Here is a 22,593-nt window from a genome sequence, read left to right on the forward strand (position 1 = left end):
CTCTGTTTTTTTGTTTTCTGCTGGGGCAGTCAGAGTGAAAAGATTTGTGAAGTTATGTTGCAGAATTCCATAAGACCATAAGACATAGGAGCGGAAGTAAGGCCATTCGGCCCATCGAGTCCACTCCACCATTCAATCATGGTTGATTTCAACTCCATTTACCCGCTCTCTCCCCATAGCCCTTAATTCCTCGAGAAATCAAGAATTTATCAATTTCTGTCTTGAAGACGCTCAACGTCTCGGCCTCCACAGCCCTCTGTGGCAATGAATTCCACAGACCTACCACTCTCTGGCTGAAGAAATTTCTCCTCATCTCTGTTCTAAAGTGACTCCCTTTTATTCTAAGGCTGTGCCCCCGCGTCCTAGTCTCCCCTGCTAATGGAAACAACTTCCCTACGTCCATCCTATCTAAGCCGTTCATTATCTTGTAAGTCTCTATCAGATCTCCCCTCAACCTCCTAAACTCCAATGAATATAATCCCACGATCCTCAGACGTTCATCGTATGTCAGGCCTACCATTCCTGGGATCATCCGTGTGAATCTCCGCTGGACCCGCTCCAGTGCCAGTATGTCCTTCCTGAGGTGTGGGGCCCAAAATTGCTCACAGTACTCCAAATGGGGCCTAACCAGTGCTTTATAAAGCCTCAGAAGTACATCCCTGCTTTTGTATTCCAAGCCTCTTGAGATAAATGACAACATTACATTTGCTTTCTTAATTACAGACTCAACCTGCAAGTTTACCTTTAGAGAATCCTGGACTAGGACTCCCAAGTCCCTTTGCACTTTAGCATTATGAATTTTGTCACCGTTTAGAAAATAGTCCATGCCTCTATTCTTTTTTCCAAAGTGCACGACCTCGCCCTTGCCCACGTTGAATTTCATCAGCCACTTCTTGGACCACTCTCCTAAACTGATTTACAGCCCAGCATTGGAAAACAACATCAATGAGGCCTATTTATATCGTGCCTTTAACATAATGAAATACATTATATTTTGTTTCATTTTGGGGCGGCTTAGTAACACAGTGGTTAGCATTAATGTCTCACAGTGCTAGGTTCCCAGGTAGATTTTAAGGAATATCTTCAATGTGGAAAGCATGGTAAAAACGTGTACAGAGGGAATTCCAAAGCTTGGCACCAAAACAATGGAAGACACAGGCACCAATGGCGGAAAAATTAAAACCAGTCTTAGAGGAGCACAGATAACAGAATCCCTCCAGTGCTCTTGGAGGCCTCTGAGGCTGGAGGAGATTACAGAGATACGGAGGGGCAAGGCCATGGAGGGATTTGGAAATAAGGATGAGAATTTTAAAATTAAGACATCGCCTGAACGGAACTGAGGTAAGTCAACAGGCATATGAGTGATAGGGGAACAGGACTAAGGTCTATATGGGACTAAGTGGGACAAAACAAATTAAGACATGGGCAGTCAAGTTTTGAATAACCTCACCTTTACAGAGAGTAGAATGTGGGACTGCAGTCAGGAGTACATTGGAATTGTCAGGTCAGATTACAACGGTATGAATGAGAGTAACAGCATCAGATGAGTCAAGACAGGTTCGAAGTTGAGTGATATTATGGAAGTGGAAATAAATCGGTCTGAGTAATAGAGCGAGAATCTGATCAGAAATTTGTCTGAGTTAAACGTGACCAAGTTTGCAAACAGACTGGCTTAATAACAGACTGTTGCCTGGGAGAATGATGGAGTCACGGAATATTGTGTGGGGATTGAAAACAATGGGCTCAGTCTTCTCGATATATAATTGGAAGAGATTTCTTAGTCCAGTCTTGGATGTCAGATAAGCAGCCTGATGTTGAGGAGTCAAGAGAGGCGATGATGAGGTAGAGATGGGTGAAGCAGCATGCTGATAAGAAATAGGAGGGGGTCCAATGTAGGGGGGCACAGGAGGTAATGGGCAGGAGTAGAGAAATCTTTTCAAGTGTTTCTGTGGTTCCAACTAAACTGATAAGAATGGAAATATGAGAGAACAGTCCCACCCTGCTGGATGACAATGGAAAGGCTTTGGGGGAGATCTATGGTCAATCATGTCAAATGTTACAGATGGGATGAGGAGGGAACATTTACCTTTTTTTATAGCCACAGAGGACTTGGATAAGAACTCTTTCCATATTGTGGCTGGGTTGGGGAGTGAAATCTGATTGGAGGGATTCAAAATTGGATTTCCAGGATAGATGGGCATGGATTTTGGAGAAGGCAACATTTTCAAGGGCTTTGGAGATAGGGAAGGAGAGGTTGAAGGTGGGGTAGCGCTTTGCAAGTCAGCCTCTTGAGAGACATGGGGAGAGGACTACCAGTGAAATGTAATTCTAAAACACATTCCCCATTCTCTAGATCCACTCTGCAACCTCACTCTGGGTGATGGATATTTTGAAATCGTTAATAGAACATGGCTGCATGGAAACAATGAAACTTGTCCAAATGGATCAGAAATCTATCTTCCTCACCAGAGTCCAAGTGAGCAATACTGGGAGTAAGTAAATGACGACAGATAGCTGCACCTATAACCTGCACAGCTGTACCAGCAGCTTCCTTTTGGGAAGATTAGTTGGGGGAATGTCCTGTTTAATGAGTGAAAAGCTGTTTGATTCAGATAGAGGTACTATTTACATCATACACCTGTTACAAAACAACATCACAACAGGGGACATTTTATTGATTAACTGGTTTACTTTAAATATATTACTAAAACATTTTATTTCTATGTTTCGTCGTCTTATCCAAGTTTGAGGTATGCGTGTTCCATTGAAAACTGATGATGGAACCAATAAAATAAACTTGTGAGCTGTAAGTACACTATTCAGTCACTAGGTGGTGCTATGGTATCTTTTTAAACTAAATCATGAAGAATTCATTCAGAAACATTTTCAATTAGAAATGTAGTTCATTTATAACAATTTGTCCATTTCTTCTGTGGAGAGAGCTGTGATTTCTGTGATATTGTACAGATGAAAAACACATGGACAGATGTTGACCCATGCCAGCAACATCCTGCTGTCACTTCAGAAAGATGGAAAGGTGGGCCAGGGTTTTTCGGAAGGTGGGGGGCGGGGGTGGGGGTGGGGGGGTCCTGCCATTGGCACCAGGCTTGGAGGGTAACCTCCGGCCAGATTCTATCAGTGGCAGCCCAAGCACTGCCAATCAATCAGAGGGTCAGCAGCTCAGCAGTGTCACCGAGAGTGGTGACCACGACTCACACACCACCTGGAGGAAGAAGGTGCAGCGATGGATGCACCCCCTCACAGTCAGGTAATTGAAGTCAGGCGGAGGGCCCTCCTACAGCTGGTACAACACAAACGAAGATGGCAGGAGGCCTGTAATTGGCCATGCACCTGGTTCAGTTGGGCTAACTGCCATCTTTCCCACTGCTGGCAGAGTGACAGAGGAAGGTATTGGACATCCAGCTCCACCCCCACCCCTCCCTCCCACGCTGCTTTTCCAGCCTTTCTATCTCCGAACCCCTCCCAAAAGACCCCTGAAAATTGAGTCAATCACCCCAAGGACGACAGTGCGTTCATTGAATTAACGTAGGGCAACAGAAGTTGTCAAGCACCAAATAACGAAGGCTGACATGGCCTGAGATCCCAGTTTGTAAATGTGCATGGTTTTGTGGCTCTCTATCGTTGTTAGTTTGCTACATTCTTCCTTCTGTTTTATATTCTGTTTATTCCATTTAAGAACAAATAGAGTTGGGGAACAGTCACGTCTAATCTAAATTTTCGATCTGCATTCCTGGCATTTTTTGCTGTGGATCTCAGTGTATCAGTCGACCTTTGAGGCCTCGGGAAATTCCTCAGAAATAGCGATACACGTGGAGTATAAAAGTGAAATGCCAACATGGGTGCGGGTAGTTACCATCTTTTGCCACACAGGGTCAGCTGTGTGTGAGCATGGTTTAAATGCACCTTTGCAATATAGCCTATATTGCCTGCTCGATTCCTTGCACCCAATTATAAAGATACCAGTTAGTAAAACATGCATTTATGGGGTGAAAAATTAAGGCTAACAACGAATGTCCAATGAAAAGAGCGGACAACTTATGCGCTGAGTATATGCAAAACATGCTTGGGGCTGAAGAGGTTGAGTCACTTTATATGCTGGTTTGATTTAACTGTTGCAATAGATAGTGGGCCTGATTTTACCATTTTGATTCTCAGGCGCCCCCGTACGCATTCAGCCTGAAAAAAAAACCGCGAGTCTGAATTGCGCTGTAGGTGGGGATTATCGCGCCCGAAATGCTGCACCTCCAATCAGAGCCTTCAACTTCGCATGCGCAGTGAAAATAGAAAATTGAAAAAGGTGCCTGTCATACAGCCCCCCTGGCTGCAAAAAGCGGATAAAGCGGGAGTGATGGCCCCCAGAGACATCACCCCACCCCCACAACATAACTGTCCTCCTTATTCACCCACCCCCCTACTACCCAGACTGATCGCAACCCCTTGCCCCCCTTCCCCCCACCAATCGCCCGCAGAGTGGCAGCGGACCCCCCTCTCTCCCCCACCGATTGCCCACAGAGTGGCAGTGGGCCTCCCCGCCTCTGCCCCCCACCCCCCCCCCATTCCCCTCACCAGAGAATGATCTGGCCTGCCTCCCTCCTTCTCCTCCCCCTCCGCCCCCCCACCAGAGATCCAGCTGGACTCCTCCTCCCCTCCCCCCCTCCCCCACCAGAGAATGATCGGGCCTCCCTCCTCCCCCCCACCACCAGAGAACCATCTGACCCGCCTCTTCCTCCCTCCCTCCCACCAAAGAATGATTTGGCCCACCTCCCTCCCTCCCCCCACCACCGATCTGAGTGAGAGAGCCGTTGGAAGCTCTGAATTTACCTCTTCAGAAGTTGGAGCGCCCGAAACAGACCTTTACCGAACATGTCTGTTTTGTGCCGAATCTGGACAGGCGGATGCGATGGTAAAGGGGAAAATGCCGATAAGATTGGGCGTTCAGCTCATTAAGTCCATTTAAATGCATGCAAATGCATTTAAATTGATGTCGTGCCCATTTTCTGGCGCGGTTCTGATCACGACCATTTTCGGGCCTTGGTAAAGTGGGCATCTGCGCGGACACGGGCGCGGATCGCGCTAATCATCTCACGCCCGACTTTAGCAAGTTTTCATGCCCGACGCAATGGTAAAATCGGGCCCAGTGTATCTGATTTGAGAGAGAGCTTTCTGACAGGCAGTACCTCTATTTGTTCAGGCTGCAAGGCTGACCTGAAACTGTTTTTCTTCATTTAAACAGAGTATTACCCCTCAGATTTTATCATCATTATTCACTTAATTTGGATTACTATTCCAGTTATGTTGCATAGAAAAGAGCTGTTTTATACTGACCATTAGATATTTATTTTCTGATTTTTATTGAATTTAAATTTCAACATCTGTCATGGTGCCCAGAGGATTACCCTGGGTCTCTGGATTACTAACCCAGTAATAATATCACTAAACCACTGCCTCCCCATGTATGTATGCCTATGCAAATCTGGTATCATACTTGCAAATCTTCTCCACACTCTCTCCAAAGCTTCTACATCCTTTTTATGATATGGCAACCAGACTGCACAATGTGCTGTAAGTATGGAACAAAGGTTCAATCAAGGGTTAGCATAATGTCCACGTGGACAGTGACCCAAGCTGGGAATTGAACCTGGGTCCCTAACTGCTAACTGCTGTGCCACCATGATTTCGAAAGCATAAGAATCAGCAATTTCCAGTGCCACCATGTCTATATGTATTTTATGTACCAGTGCTAATGAATAAATGTCCTAACATAAGATGTTTCCTGGTGTTTTATTCAGTAAAGTGGCTTTGGATCGTTCCAATTCAATTGATGAGACTGGGAAGATAGTCTGGTATTTAGCCCTCTGTCTGCTTCTGGCCTGGCTCATTGTTGGGGCAGCGTTATCAAAAGGAATCAAATCTTCAGGAAAGGTAAAATGATTAGTGATGCACAGTCAAATCCCTGCATTAAAATATATACAATTTAAACATATATTTTTTGAAGCAAGTTAGTTTATCACATAAATGATGTTAATAGAATTTGTTCAGGAGTGTTAGAAATCCAAAATGCATAAGGAACATGTGTATGGATGAGATCTGACAATCTCACTCATAAGAACAGTCACAATTCTCCAAAACTGACCATAGCTGTCGCAATGTGAAAGCGATTGAAGCCATTCAGTCCACCTACTCATAACAATTTATAATATCTAATTATCCCCGAAAGGATTTCAGAGTTCCCACTCCCCTACCAAGAAGATCCTTCCAGCTACTAATCTGCATGAAGAACTGTTCCTAAATCAGCGGTTATTACTGTTTGCCAGATTTTGTAAACATCTCTTTGCCTAAAAACAGAAGAGAACTGTATTAAAGCAAAATACTGCAGATGCTGGAAATGTGAAATAAAAACAGCCAAGGCTTAGCAAACAGACAGCAGCGTGGGGACAGAAACAGAGTTAGCATTTGAGGTCATAAGTGTCAGAACTTGGAAAAGCCAGATGTAAGGACAGAGAGGCAGGAATTTCCCAGTACAGCATATTCACCCCAAGTGCCAGTGACCAAGACACTCCAATGATGTGTCTCTGTAGAACTCGCTGATTGGGCAGCCTTAACAACCCTCAATTAGGGATCTCTTTTGTGGTCCAAACAATTAAACTAACTCAAATTAAATCAGGGACAAATTAAAAGGAGCAGCTCCCAAAAGGAGGGGAGCCACCCGAAACAAAAGACAAAGCGTAAAGGAAACTTAAAACATCAATCTTAATTCCAGATTTTTTAAAATATTGAATTCAAATTCCACCATCTGCCGTGTTGGGATTTGAACCTGGGTCCCCAGAACATTAGCTGAGTTTCTGGATTAATAGTCTAGCCCTCAATTAGGGATATCTTTCGATACCAACCAAATAAACAAACTCAAATTAACATAGGGACAAATTAAAAGGGGCAGCTCCCCAAAAGGAGGGGGAACGGCCCGAACAAAAAACAAAGTCGAAAGGAAACTTAAAACTTTAAATCATAATGTGATTTTCGGGGTTTATAATACACCCCAGCCCCTGCGATGCCCAGCAGGCACGGAAGGTGTCAACTGCACCCATGGACACCTGGCCGCAAATATAGCCACGGTAGAGGGGCAAACAGTCAGGATGGACGACCCCGTTGATCGCCTGCTGCCTGGACCTGTTGATAGCTAGCCCTCAATTAGGAAGCTCATATTCTAGCAGGTCCAACTCATGGACCTCGTTGAAGTCATTACATGGGCCAGGGGTTTTTAATGGCAAAGGGATGATAAGGGACACAAAAGGTAATGGAACAAAGAAAGAGACTAAGTATAGAGCTGGATTAGCATGGAATGGGATTTCCAGATTGCTTATTGGGGCTATTGCTGTTTAGAAATTCATGTCATGGCTTGGAAATCAATCACAATAGGAGACTCCCTGGAGAACAGCAGAAATGCTTTAGGGATGTCCTCAAAGTGCTCCTGAACAGTGGCTACTTTGCACTCACCACCATTTCTGCCCCCAGCCCTCCCCCCCCAACCCCCCCACCCCCCCGCCGCCCCCCACCCCACCTCCAGTGATTTTGACCCAGCGTCTGCGAAGGAATAGCGATATATTTCCAAGCCAGGATGGTGAGTGGCTTGGAGGCGAACTTGCATGTGTTGGTGTTCCCATTTATCTGCTGCCCTTGTCCTTCTAGATGGAAGAGGTCGTGGGTTTGGAAGGTGCTGCCTAAGCAGCTTTGGTGAATTGCTGCAGTGCATCTTGTAGATAGTTCACACTGCTGATACTGAGCATCAGTGGTGGAGGGATTAAATGTTTGTAGATGTGATATCAATCAAGTGGGCTGCTTTGTCCTGGATGGTGTCAAGCAGCTCGACTGTTGTTGGAGCTGCACCCATCCAGGCAAGTGGGGAGTATTCCATCGCACTCCTGACTTGTGCCTTGTAAATGGTGGATAGTCTCTGGGGAGTCAGGAGGTGATTTACTTGCCGCAATATTTGTAGCCTCTGACCTTTTCTTGTAGCCGCTGTGTTTATGTGGTGAGTCCAATTGAGTTTCTGGTCAATGGTAACCCCAAGGATGTTGACAGTGGGGGATTCAGTGATGGTTACACATTGAATGTCAAGGGGTGGTGGTTAGCGTATCTCTTAGAATCATAGAATCATAGAATCCTACAGTGCAGAAAGAGGCCATTTGGCCCATCGAGTCTGCATCAACCAAAATCCCACCCAGGCCCTATCCTACATATTTACCCACTAATCCCTCTAACCTATGCATCCTGGGACACGAAGGGGCAATTTAGAATAGCCAATCCACCTAACCCGCACATCTTTGGACTTATTAGTGATGGTCATTGCCTGGCATTTGTGTGGCACGAATGTTACTTGCCACTTGTCAGCCCAAGCCTGAATATTGTCCAGATGTTGTTGCATTTGAACATGGACTGCTTCAGTATCTGAGGAGCCACGAATGGTGTTGAACATTGTGCAATCATCGGCGAACATCCTCACTTCTGACCTTATGATGGAGGGAAAGTCATTGATGAAGCAGCTGAAGATTGTTGGGCCTAGGACACTACCCTGAGGGACTCCTGCAGAGATTTCCTGGAGCTGAGATGACTGAGCTTCCACAACCATAACCATCTTCCTATGTGCTAGGTGTGACTCCAACCAGCAGAGAGTTTGCCCCCTGACACTAATTGATTCCAGTTTCGCTAGAGCTCCTTGATGCCACACTCGGTCGAATGCGGCCTTGATGTCAAGGACTGTCACTCCCACCTCACCTCTGGAATTCAGCTCTTTTGTCCATGTTTGAACCAAGGCTGTAACGAGGTCAGGAGCTGAGTGACCCTGGCATCACTGAGCAGGTTATTGCTGAGTAGGTGCTGCTTGATAGCACTGTTGATGACCCCTTCCATCATTTTACTGATCAAGAGTAGACTGATTAGGTGGTAATTGGCCGGGTTGGATTTGTCCTGCTTTTTGTGTACAAGGCATACCTGGGCAATTTTCCACATTGTTGGGTAGATGCCAGTGTTGTAACTGTACTGGAAGAGCTTGGCTAGGGGAGCGGCAAGTTCTGGAGCACAAGTCTTCAGTACTATTGCTGGAATGTTATCAGGGCCCATTGCCTTTGCAGTATCCAGTGCCTCCAACCGTTTCTTGATATCACAGGGAGTGAGTCGAATTGGCTGCAGACTGGCATCTGAGATACTGGGGACCACTGGAAGAGGCCGAGATGGATCATCCACTCGGCACTTCTGGCTGAAGATTGCTGCTGAAGGCTGAAGACTTCAGCCTTATCTTTTGCACTGATGTGTTGGGCTCCTCCATCATTGAGGATGGGGATATTTGTAGAGCCTCCTCCTCCACCGAGTTGTTTAATTGTCCACTATCATTCTCGACTGGATGTGGAAGGACTGCAGAGCTTAGATCTGATCCGTTGGTTGTGGGATTGCCTAGCTCTGTCTATCACTTGCTGTTTTTGCCATTTGGCACGCAAGTAGTCCTGTTTTTTAGCTTCACCAGGTTGACACCTCATTTTTAGGTATGCCTGGTTCTTCTCCTGGCATGTCCTCCTGCACTCTCCATTGAACCAGGGTTGATCCCTTGGCTTGATGGTAATGGTTGAGTAGGGGATGTGCTGGGCCATGAGGTTGCAGATTGTGCTGGAGTATTGTTGCACTGCTGTTGATGGCCCACAGCGCCTCATGGATGCCCAGTCTTGAGTTGCTAGATTGGTTCGAAGTCTGTCCCATTTAGCGCGGTGATAGCACCACACAACACGATGGAGGTTATTTTTAATGTAAAGGCAGGTATTCGGCTCCACAAGGACTGTGCGGTGGTCACTCTTACCGATACTATCATGGACAGATGCATCTGCAGCCGGCAGATTGGTAAGGATGAGGTCAAGTCTGTTATTTCCTCTTGTTGGTTCCTTCACCACCTGCTACAGACCCAGTCTAGCAGTTATATCCTTCAGGACCCTACCAGCTTGATCACTAGTGTTGCTGCCGAGCCACTCTTGGTGGTGGACATTGAAATCCTCCATCCAGAGTAAACTTTGCGCCCTTGCCACACCCAGTGCTTCCTCCAAGTGTTGTTCAACATGGAGGAATACTGATTCATCAGCCGAAGGAGGATGGTACAAAGTAACCAATAGGAAGTTTCCTTGCTCATGTTTAACCTGGGGCCATGAGACCTCATGGGGTCCAGAGTCAATGTTAAGGATGCCGAGGGCAACTCCCTCCTGACTGTATACCACTGTGCCACCTCCTCTGCTGGGTCTGTCCTGCCGGTGGGGCAGGACATATCCAGGGATGGTAATGGTGGTGTCTGGGGTGTTATCTGGAAGGTATGATTCATGAGAATGACTATGTCAGACTAGTTGATGAGACAGCTCTCCCAATTTTGGCACTAGCCCCCAGATGTTAGTAAGTAGGACTTTGCAGGGTCGACAGGGCTGTTTGTTTTGCTGTTGCCTTTTCCGGTGCCGAGGTCGATACCAGGTGGTCTGTCCAGTTTCATTTCTTTGAGACTTTGTAGCAATTGATACAACTGACTTGCTAGGCCATTTCAGAGGGCAGTTAAGAGTCAACCACATTGCTGTGGCTCTGGATCACATGTAGACCAGACCAGGTAAGGACGGCAGATTTCCTTCCGAAAGGACATTAGTGAACCAGATGGGTTTTTCTGACAATCCATCTGATCTCTGTTGTCAATTTCACAATATTTATTCACACAAGGTTAAAAGGTTTCAAAGACTTGCAGTTTCTGTTATAGAAACTTTAAAGGATTGGGAGTATTGAAACATTCATTGCCTTGCAGTGAAATTACTTTTAAACACAATGGAAAGTAATGAACAAATGGCTTGTTTTTCTTTTCTTTTTATGCACCCAGTTGTCACTATAAAGTTCAATGCTTCTGTGCAATGTTTCATGCAATAATGGGCTTGGAAGTGCATTAGATTGGCATTGGGGGCATGAAGGACCAAGGGCAGTTTAGAGGGGCATAGCATGGCATGAGGCAATGAGGAGCCATGGAGTGGGTGGATGGGCATAGCTTGGCATGGGAGGCAGGAGGGGTGACGGGGTTGTTTGAGCGGCTTACGTTGTGTTAAGAGCATAACTGATGTCAAATGTCAGGGTATTCCAAAACTCAGTAGGAAACTTTGGAATGCATGATCATAACTCTACTTTTTCAATTTGGTATAATGTGGAAAGATATGAAGACCAATGAAAGTCCAAAATGCTTTTGTGGTGATCTTAAATGATATAAAGGTTTATTTAACAGTAAAACACAAAGCAAGAAAGACAGACAAAAATGTAGTTAACTGCATTAATGGCTATCCACAATGACTTTAAATTTAACCAGTTTCAAACTCGTTTATTTTCCTAACCTCAGAGCTAAATCTCCCCAAAAACCATCTCATAGGTTTTAAAACCTATAGGCAAAATCCAGCAATAGTTACCACACTGGACACCAATGCCTTTTGGAATTGCTTCCAATTTGAATAGAGACAATTAGCTTCTCAAAACTAGCTTTCTCCAGACAGAACTTGTTGGAAATAAACACAGCTTCCTGCTGTGTGGGCTAAGATCTTGAAACAGCTCCCTGCATAGGATGAATTTGTCTCTGATATACTGTCTTTCGTTTTGATCTTCCCTTATCTGAAAGGACCTTCTCAAAAGTTACTCTTACCTTTTTACATGAGCTCACATTTTAGAATGTAAATGTGAAATGTCCCCAGCACCCCTTTTTCCATTGAACCAACTTGCTTCAGGTAAACATTTGTTCCCAGTGCTGTTAAGTTAATTTGCATGTCAATGCTGTTGTTCTAACAACCCACACAATCTGCTAGTTTTCCACCTTAAAAAGCCAGTTTTTCCTTTAAACCCACAGCCGCCATTCCCAATTATAGGATTTCTTTTTTTCCTGTTTTATCACGATGTCCTCACACTTGGCATTGGGGGCTTGAGGAGGACCTTTTGAACTCATGTTTTAAAAGATACCCTCATACAGGCCATGGTTCACAATTGCTCTGATGGGATGTGAACTGTGATTCTTTAAATTACTGACTCCATTAAAATGTCCGCAATGGAGCCGGCCAGAATGGGAGTGCCAGAGGTGAACTGTTGACCCAAACCAACCAGCACCCTGAAAAGGTAGTCCTAAAAAGCAGGCAGCTTGGCAATGGGGTCAGAAATCGGGAGCCACGGGCCATTTGTAAAGAGCTCCTGAGTCACCCTGACTCACCGGAAATTCCAACCCGTTAACTCACCTTCTCTCACCACAGATACTGCCAGACCTGCTGAGTATTTGAACATTTTTTGCTTATGATTTCAAAATCCTCAATAGTCAAGGCAAAATAAATATCAATAGGATTGAAATTCCACTTTGGCAGTGACAAAAGTGCAATTTGTTATATATCTGGCTTACTTTTCCACCAATTTTAAAGGGCAGGGAAATCGATTAAGAGTGTATAATGCTCAGTTAATCTAATATCTTATATTTTCTGCTCATGTCAAAGTTGTATTTCACCTCCACTATGTTTTACATGCTTCCATAGTCCAAAATAAGAGGGTTAACCCTAAGCCCTAACCTTAGGACAGGGATTTAGTTGCATTTAGTTGCAAAGGGGTGTTGAGTATTGAGTGAACAGCCACGGAAAACAGCATGAACTGGTCGTAAAAGCAAAATTCAATAGGGACTCAAAGTACTTTTGGGGAGGTGTCTAAGAGAGATCACAACGTTGTTCTCCTAATCCCTTGACATGGATCAAATGGTCTTCTTCAGTTCCAGATACTTCTGTCTTTCTACAGGAAGGTGAGTTGCAAGTAAATATCAATGGTATTTAAATTCAGTTACAGTTTAAATACAACTGCACAATTAAACATACCCTTTGTACAGTTACTACTACTTTGATTACAATCCTATCAGTTTCCCATTCAATACAGTGAATGTTGTACCAGCAATACAGGGAAATCTAACAAACTCCTCTCCATGGTCAGGTGGTTTATTTCACTGCGACATTCCCGTATGCTGTTCTGAGCATACTCCTGATCCGAGGTCTTACCCTGGAGGGAGCCTATCAAGGAATTGAATTCTACATTGGAAGCCAGTCAGACTTCTCCAAACTGGCTGATGCTGAGGTAAACACATCACAAAAATCGGTTTCATTTACTTTTCTCAGCAAAACTGTTCGCCTTATTTTGAGTTTTAAATTTATCTTTTTAAAGAAAGTTGTAAATGAATACCATCAGGTATATATTTTATCAAACTGCATGTATCTCAATTCATTTTGACACAATGGTGGCAGAATGTGGAAAAGACGCTATTGGACTGGGATCTGACTGGGTTTCTATTGCCTTCTAGATGTGGGCTTACCTTGTATATCAAAAAGCTTTTACTGGGATTTTCAATTTTGATGCCTGGCAGAGTGAACTTTTCATCGGTTATGAGAACCATCCTATTTTTATTGTGTTGGTTTCAATGCATGAAAATTAAACTTACTCTCCAAACCATGCCATGGGTCACTGCACAGGTAATGACCTATAGAAATACTTTATTTAACTGATGCTGTTTTCCGTAAACATGATGTGGAGATGCTGGTGTTGGACTGGGGTAGGCACACTAAGCAGTCTAACAACACCAGGTTAAAGTCCAACAGGTTTATTTGGTAGCACAAGTTTTCAGAGCGCTCCTCCTTCATCAGGTGAGTGCAGGATTTGTGTCAAAAACATTGTCGTCAAACCAGAAGACAAAGGAGAGGCCACTGTCATACTGAACAAAACGGATTACTGCAAAGAAGTGTACCGACAACTGAACAACGAGGATCACTACAGACAATTATCCGCAGATCCGACCAAAGAACACACCCGTCAACTCAACAGACTGATCAAGACCTTTGATCCGCACCTTCAAAGCAGCCTCCGTACTCTCATCCCATGTACTCCCAGCATTGGAGATCTCTACTGCCTCCCGAAGATACACAAAGCCAACACACCCGGCCGTCCCATCGTATCAGGCAATGGAACCTTGTGTGAGAACCTCTCCGGCCATGTTGAGGGCATCCTGAAATCCATCGTACAAAGAACCCCCAGCTTCTGTCGTGATACTACAGACTTCTTACAGAAACGCAGCACTCATGGAGCAGTTGAACCAGGAGCACTCCTCGTCACAATGGATGTCTCGGCACTCTACACCAACATCCTCCACGACAATGGCATTGCTGCAACTGCCTCAGTACTCAACACCGACAACCGCCAATCTTCAGACGCAATTCTACAACTCATCCGCTTCATCCTGGATCACAACGTCTTCACCTTCAACAACCAGTTCTTCCAGATACATGGAACAGCCATGGGGACCAAATTCACACTTCAGTATGTCAACACCTTCATGCATGAGTTCGAGCAAGACCTCTTCACCGCACAGGACCTTCAACCGACGCGATACACTAGATACATCAATGACATTTTCTTCCTTTGGACTCATGGCAAACAATGACTGAAACAATTATATGATGACATCAACAAGTTCAATCCCACCATCAGACTCACCATGGACTACTCTCCGGAATCGGTTGCATTCTTGGATACACGCATTTCCATCAAGGACAGTCACTGTATCGCAAGCCCACGGATAACCTCACGATGCTCCACTTCTCCAGCTTCCATCCTAAGTTCGTTAAAGAAGCCATCCCCGACAGACAAGCCTTCCGTATACATAGTATCTGCTCAGATGAGGAGGATCGCAACAGACACCTACAGAAGCTGAAAGAAGCCCTTGTAAGAACAGAATATGGCGCTCGACTAATCGATTGACAGTTCCGATGTGCCACAACGAAAAACCACACCGACCTCCTCAGAAGACAAACGCGGGACACACCCGAAAGAGTACCCTTTGTCATCCAGTACTTCCCCGGAGCGGAGAAGCTACAACATCTTCTCCGGAACCTTCAACATGTCATCGATGAAGACGAACATCTCGCCAAGGCCATCCCCACACCTCTACTACTTGCCTTCAAACAACCGCGCAACCTCAAACAGACCATTGTCCGCAGCAAACTACCCAGCCTTCAGGAGAACAGTGACCACGACACCACACAACCCTGCCACAGCAACTTCGGCAAGACGTGCCAGATCATCGACACGGATGCCATCATCTCACGTGAGAACACAATCTGCCAGGTACATGGTACCTACTCTTGTGACTCGGCCATCGTTGTCTACCTGATACGCTGCAGGAAAGGATGTCCTGAGGCATGGTACATTGGCGTGATGCTACGACAACAGATGAATGGACACCACTCGCCAATCACCAGGCAGGAGTGTTCCCTTCCTGTCAAGGAATACTTCAGCAGTCAAGGGCATTCAACCTCTGATCTTTGGGTAGGCATTCTCCAAGGTGGCCTTCAAGACACACGACAATGCAGAATCTCCATGCAGAAACTGACAGCCAAGTTCCGCACACATGAGGATGGCCTCAACCAGGATCTTGGGTTCATGTCACACTATCTGTAACCCCCACGATTTGGCTGGGCTTGCAAAATCTCACTAACTGTCCTGGCTTGAGGCAATTCACACCTCTTTAACCTGTGCTTAACCCTCTCTCCACTCGCATTGTCTGCACCTGTAAAGACTTGATTACCCGCATTCCAATCATTATCTTGTAATTGAATCTGTGTCTATATATGCCCTGTTTGTGAAACAAATCCTGCACTCACCTGATGAAGGAGCAGCACTCCGAAAACTCGTGCTACCAAATAAATCTGTTGGACTTTAACCTGGTGTTGTGAGACTACTTATTGTTTTCTGTAAAGGAATGGAGGTCACTGGATGTGAGTGTACAAGCTGCGAGCAACAAATCAAATCACTGAATAGAAAACATGGCCAACAGTGGAAAGTGAGACTCCAGGAGGGAATTTGACAGCAAGTAGTGTATAGAGAAATAGAATGGTGGATCTACTGTTTACTGGAGATACAATTGACCAGAGGAAACTTCATTCAGTCAGTTCACCCATGTTCTACATGGTTAATGTAGTTTTATCTATTGAGTGAGTTGAACAGAAATCTTTCACCATTGATAAATTTTAGTTTTTATCTACCAGGTCTGGAAAGATGCTGCAACGCAAATTTTTTATTCCATCTCAGTGGCTTTTGGAGGCTTAACAACATTGTCGTCCTACAACAAATTCCACAACAATTGTTACAGAGACACCATCATTGTCTGTGTTGTTAACTGTGCTACGAGTGTGTTTGCTGGATTTACCATCTTCTCCATCCTGGGACATATTGCTCATGTACAAGACAAGCCTGTTTCAGAGGTCGCACAGTCAGGTAAATGCAGCGTTAAATTTACTGTCTTCTGTTAAAATGTTTCTGACCTGAAGAGATGTGTGTGTCCTGGTCAATATTTGCAGTTTCATGAAAAAAATGGAGAAGAGATTGAATTGTAATCTCTGAAACATCTGCAAAGATCCCTGAATGACATACAATTAAACAGGCACTGATGTGTCCAGACACCACAAACAAATGATCTTGCCATTACTAGTTAGCTTATGGTTCATCAGTCCAGCCTCTTATTCCTGAACCAACTACTTTATGTTGTGGATCTATAAAGTTTAACAGAAACATGAAGGTATTAGCTCCTTCTGGGCATTGCTGCAATGCTGACCCATCCACTGAATAATGACACTCTTCAAGGGCAGTTAGGGATGGGAAATACATGCCGGCCTGGCCAGCAATGCCCACATCCATAAAACAATTTAAAAAAAACACAATCAGCTGGGTTCACCGCACTGTCATCACCATTCTTATGAAAGTAACTGAAAGTGTCAACAGCTTACAATGTGGGCAGGGCCACAGTGGTGTCTGAGAAGCCTGGAGATACAGCTGAGCTCCCTCTCCTCTTGGTCCTCGTTCCCTAACAAAGAGGAGGATATTGGAGGGGATGGATCTGCCCTCAAGTCATGTTAATGTTTCAAGAATAAAAAACCCCAACATGCAGGCTGGATAGTAACAGCAGACCTTGGCTATCATGCTGTATTGTGGCCCTAGGTAGGAGAGTTAATGGAAAACTAACACTGGGGCTGGATGATCCAGCCTGCCCACTGCTTGGATCATCCAGTCCCACCAAATGTCAATTAACTTCTGGCTTAGCCATTAAATCTCCTGCAGCGCATCCAGTTACAGTGTGGCTCTGAAAGCCACGAAACAAAATTTGAGAGACTTTTACATCCAATTTAAATAAATGGGCTTGGCTTATCATACTTTTCTTTAAATTGCATTAATTGTATACTGTTGGGGTATGGATCAGAAACACACAATGTATATTATGAAGTTAGAGTACATCCCAACACAATTTTCTATTTTGACATTAGTGTGAGTATATGATGTTTCACTCCAGGCATAATTCAATTGACAGACTGGGAAGCTTTTATCAAAACAAACTTTATTTAACAACATTTAACAAATGAATTGGCTTAACATTTACCAATTGAAATTCTTAAACAGGACAAGATATAATTCTTAACTGCTAATCTATCTCTATTAGTTCCAATTCAAGCAATATTCCTCTTTCAGATATAAAACCTCTCTTCAAAATCATTTAGGAAACATCAGGCTTACGTGCTTGTACTTGTTAATAGTGCTTTTTAAATACTTCTGAACAGAGATGGAGAGACATCTGTCTTCTGCCAGTCCCAAACAGCAGCCTCCAGAGAGAGACACAGAAATAGAAAGGCACCTCTTGCTTCTTTCAGAACCCAGCAGTAACTGACTGTTTTTTTTTAAACTGTCACTCCATCCATTCTCTGTCTGTCAATTAACCTAATCAAAATCCTAATCTGAAACCCCAAGGAAAAACCCAAGTAAACACAAATGCATTAACACAACTTAACCAAACACCCCATTAGCTAAGATCCATTATTATCCTGGATTCTCAGCATGGAGCTGCATGTTATTTCAGACAAATCAGCACCATGTAAAACAAAGCTGAATTTCAAACGTACTCCTTACGAGAAACATGATTTAAAAAATACATTTATTAAAGACACAGTATCATCACAATATTTTAAATTCTATCCACTGTTTAGGTTTTGGTTTGGCTTTCATTGCCTACCCTGAAGCCCTTGCACAGTTGCCAGGGGCACCTTTCTGGTCAATTTTGTTTTTCTTCATGCTGCTCTCTCTGGGACTCGACAGTCAGTTTGCATCTGTAGGTAAGTGTGACATTAATTTATTTCACCAAACTCTTTCTACTCTGATAAAAGGAAGTCACGTAGTTTGCTGAGTTTTGCCTCATCACTTTGATGAGAGTAAATCGACCCTCTGAGCCACCTTTTCGATGTAACATAAAACCAAGGCCTCATAAGAACATAAGAACTAGGAGCAGGAGTAGGCTATCTGGCCCCTCGAGCCGGCTCCGCCATTCAATAAGATCATGGCTGATCTTTTTGTGGACTCAGCTTCACTTACCCGCCCGTTCACCATAACCCTTAATTTCTTTACTGTTCAAAAATTTATCTATCTTTGCCTTAAAAACATTCAATGAGGTAGCCTCAACTGCTTCACTGGGCATGGAATTCCACAGATTCACAACCCTTTGTGTAAAGAAGTTTCTCCTCAACTCAGTCCTAATTCTGCTTCCCCTTATTTTGAGGCTATGCCCCCTAGTTCTAATTTCACCCACCAGTGGAAACGACTTCCCTGCTTCTATCTTATCTATTCCCTTCATAATCTTATATGTTCCTATAATATCTCCCCTCATTCTTCTGAATTCCAGTGAGTATAGCCCCAGTCTACTCAGTCTCTTCTCATAAGCCAACCCTCTCAACTCCAGAATCAACCTAGTGAATCTCCTCTGCACCCCCTCCAGTGCCAGTATATCCTTTCTCAAGTAAGGAGACCAAAACTGTACACAATACTCCAGGTGTGGCCTCACCAGTACCTTATATAGCTGCAACATAACCTCGCTGTTTTTAAACTCCATCCCTCTCGCAATGAAGGACAAAATTCCATTTGCCTTCTTAATTACCTGCTGCACCTGCAAACCAACTCCTTGAGATTCCTGCACAAGGACACCCAGGTCTCTCTGCACAGCAGCATGCTGCAATTTTTTACCATTTAAATAATAGTCCATTTTGCTGTTATTCCTACCAAAATGGATGACCTCACATTTACCAACATTGTACTCCATCTGCCAGACCCTCGCCCACTCACTTAGACTATCTATGTTCCTTTGCAGACTTTCAGCATCCTCTGCACACTTTGCCCTTCCACCCATCTTAGTTTCATCTGCGAATTTTGACACACTACACTTGGTCCCTAACTCCAAATCATCTATGTAAATTGTAAACTATTGCGGTCCCAGCACTGATCCCTGAGGCACACCACTAGTCACTGATCGTCAACCAGAAAAACACCCATTTACCCCCACTCTTTGCTTTCTGTTCGTTAACCAATCCTCTATCCATGCTAATACATTACCCGTAACACCATGCACGTTTATCTTATGTAGCAGTCTTTGGTGTGGCATCTTGTCAAATGCCTTCTTGAAATCCAGATACACCACATCCACAGGTTCCCCATTGTTCATTGTACATATAATGTTCTCAAAGAATTCCACCAAATTAGTCAAACATGATCTGCCCTTCATGAACCCATGCTGCATCTTACCAATGGAACAATTTGTATCCAGATGTCTCGCTGTTTCTTCCTTGTTGATAGATTCAAGCATTTTCCCTACTACAAAAGTTAAGCTAACCGGCCTATTGTTACCTGCCTTTTGTCTACTTCCTTTTTTAAACAGTGGCGTCACATTTGCTGTTTTCCAATCTGCAGAACCACCCAAGAGTCCAGCGAATTTTGGTAAATTACCATTAGTGCATTTGCTATTTCTCCCACCATCTCTTTTAGGGCCCTGGGATGCATTCCATCAGGACCAGGAGGCTTGTCTACCTTTAGCCCCATTAACTTGCCCAACACTACCTCTTTCATGATAATGATAGTTTCTAGGTTCTCACCTGCCATAGCCTTCCTGTCATCAATTTTTGTCATGTTGTTTGTGTCTTCTACTGTGAAGACCGGCACAAAATACCTGTTCAATGCCTCAGCCATTTTCTCATTTCCAGTTATTACATCCCCCTTCTCATCCTCTAAAGAACCAATGTTTACTTGAGCCACTCTTTTTTGTTTTATACATTTGTAGAAACTTTTGCTATCTGTTTTTATATTCTGGGCTAGTTTACTTTCATAATCCATCTTACTTTTCTTTATAGCTTTTTACGTGGCTTTCTGCTGACCTTTAAAGGTTTCCCAATCCTCTGGGTTCTCACTAATCTTTGCCACTTTGTATGCATTTTCCTTTCAATTTGATACCCTCCTTTATTTCCTTAGATATCCATGGCTGATTATCTCTTTTTCTACAGTCCTTCCTTATCACTGGTATATACTTTTGCTGAGCATGTGAAAGATCGCTTTGAAAGTCCTCCACTGTTCCTCAATTGTCCCACCATAAAGTTTTTGCTCCCAGTCTACCTTAGCTAACTCCTCCCTCATCCCTTTGAAGTCTCCTTTGTTTAAGCACATGACACTGATATTGGATTTTACCTTTTCACGCTCCATCTGTATTTTAAATTCAACCATACTGTGATCGCTTCTTCCGAGAGGATCCCTAACTGCAAGACCATTAATTATTCCCGTCTCATTACACAGGACCAGATCTAGGATAGCTTGCTCCCTTGTCGGCTCCATTACATACTGTTCAAGGAAGGTATCACAGATACATTCTATGAACTCCTCCTCAAAGTTGCCTTGACCGACCTGGTTTGACCAATTGATATGTAGATTAAAAGCCCCCATGATAATTGCTGTACCATTTTTACATGCATCAGTTATTTCTTTGTTTATTTCTTGCCCCATCATGATGTCATTATTTGGTGGCCTTTAGACTACGCCTATCAGTGACTTTTTCTTACTATTTATAATTTCCACCCAAATGGATTCAACCTTTTTTTCCATAGAGCCTATATCATCTCTCACTACCGCCCAGATATCATCCTTAAATATCAGAGCTACACCATCTCCCTTACCTTCCTGTCGGTCCCTCTGAACAATTTGATACCCCTGGGTATTCAACTCCCAGTCGTGACCATCCTGCAACCATGTAGGCTAGATGGCCTACTCCTGCTCCTATTTCTTATGTTCTTATGTTCTTATGTCTCTGTAATGGCCACCAAATCATACTCGTTCGCAATGATTTGTGCCGTCAACTCATTTACCTTGTTTCAAATGCTACGAGCATTCAGATAAAGTGCCCTTATTCTAGTTTTTGTACCTTCTTTATGAATTCTAACACTTTCAGTAATAACATCTCCCGAGTTCTCCTTCCTTTTAACTTTTTTCCTGATTTTTGATGTAGTTGGAAACTGTTCCCCACATTTTGTCCTTGCTCCCTCCTTCTCGGACTCCTTACATAGGTTCCCATCCCCCTGGCATATTAGTTTAAACCCTCCCCAACCGCTCTAGCAAACACTCCCCCTTGGACATCAGTCCCAGTCCTGCCCAGATGTAACCCGTCGAATTTGTACAGGTCCAACCTCCCCCAGAACTGGTCCCAATGCCCCAGGAATCTGAAACCCTCCCCTGACACCATCTCTTCAGCCACCTATTTATCCGATATATCCTTTCATTTCTACTGTGACTAGCACGTGGCAGCAGTAGTAATCCTGAGATCACTACCTTTGAGGTCCGATTTCTTGACTTTCTCCTAGCCCTCTGTATTTTGCTTTTAGGACCTCATCCCTTTTTTTACCTATGTCATTTGTACCAATGTGTACTACGACCACTGGCTGCTCGCCCTCCTCCTTCAGAATGTCCTGCAGCCGCGCCGAGACATTCTTGACCCTAGCACCAGGGAGACAACGTACCATCCTGGAGTCTCGTTTGTGGCCTCAGAAACACCTGCCTATTCCCCTTACAATTGAATTCCCTATAACTATTGCACTGGCACACTTTTTACCCCTCCCCTCTACAGCAATACCAACTATAGTACAATGAGTTTGGCTGCTGCTGCTTTCCCTAGAGAGGTCATTCCCCTCAACAGTATCCAAAGCCGTATATCTGTTTTGCAGGGGAATGGTCACAGGAGATTCCTGCACTACCTGCCTATCTCTCTTGCTCTGTCTGGTGGTCACCCATTCCCTTCCTGCCTGCGGAGTCTAAGCCTGCGGTGTGACCAGCTCTCTATATGTGCTATCCACAATACACTCTGACTCGTGGACGCTCCACTGTGTCTCCAGCTGCCGCTCCAACTCTGAAACTCGAGCTTCCAGGAGCTGTATGTGGAGACACTTCCTGCACACATGCTGACCCAGGGGACTGAAACTGTCCCCAGCCTGCCACATGGAGCAAGAGGAGCAAACCACAGCTTGGAGCTCATCTGCCCCCTCAGGTGGAAGTAAAACGTTCCATTAACAAAGAGTGATTTCTTCAATGTTGATCACCCAATTAACATGATAAATTAACTGATCACCATCTTATTGCTGTTTGTGTGAAACATGCTGGGGTGAATTTTCCCGT

The 22,593-nt window shown here is 44.2% G+C and overlaps 2 protein-coding genes across 2 annotated transcripts in view; both read left to right on the top strand.

Annotated features, from left to right (window-relative positions):
* The window catches only part of LOC144492813 (sodium- and chloride-dependent neutral and basic amino acid transporter B(0+)-like), a 315,961-nt gene that overhangs the window by 10,808 nt on the left and 282,560 nt on the right, over positions 1-22,593 (top strand). The gene's annotated exons all lie outside the window — the stretch shown is intronic.
* LOC144492425 (sodium- and chloride-dependent neutral and basic amino acid transporter B(0+)-like) overlaps positions 1-22,593 on the top strand; it is a 47,322-nt gene that overhangs the window by 10,329 nt on the left and 14,400 nt on the right. The window contains exons 4-8 of the mRNA XM_078210434.1: positions 2,354-2,492; positions 5,811-5,943; positions 13,021-13,161; positions 16,122-16,350; positions 18,108-18,233. Coding sequence (XP_078066560.1) covers positions 2,354-2,492; positions 5,811-5,943; positions 13,021-13,161; positions 16,122-16,350; positions 18,108-18,233 — 768 coding nt within the window. The remainder of the gene's footprint in view (positions 1-2,353; positions 2,493-5,810; positions 5,944-13,020; positions 13,162-16,121; positions 16,351-18,107; positions 18,234-22,593) is intronic.

Source organism: Mustelus asterias, chromosome 4 (assembly GCF_964213995.1).
Source record: "Mustelus asterias chromosome 4, sMusAst1.hap1.1, whole genome shotgun sequence".
Classification (NCBI taxonomy): Eukaryota; Metazoa; Chordata; class Chondrichthyes; order Carcharhiniformes; family Triakidae; genus Mustelus; species Mustelus asterias.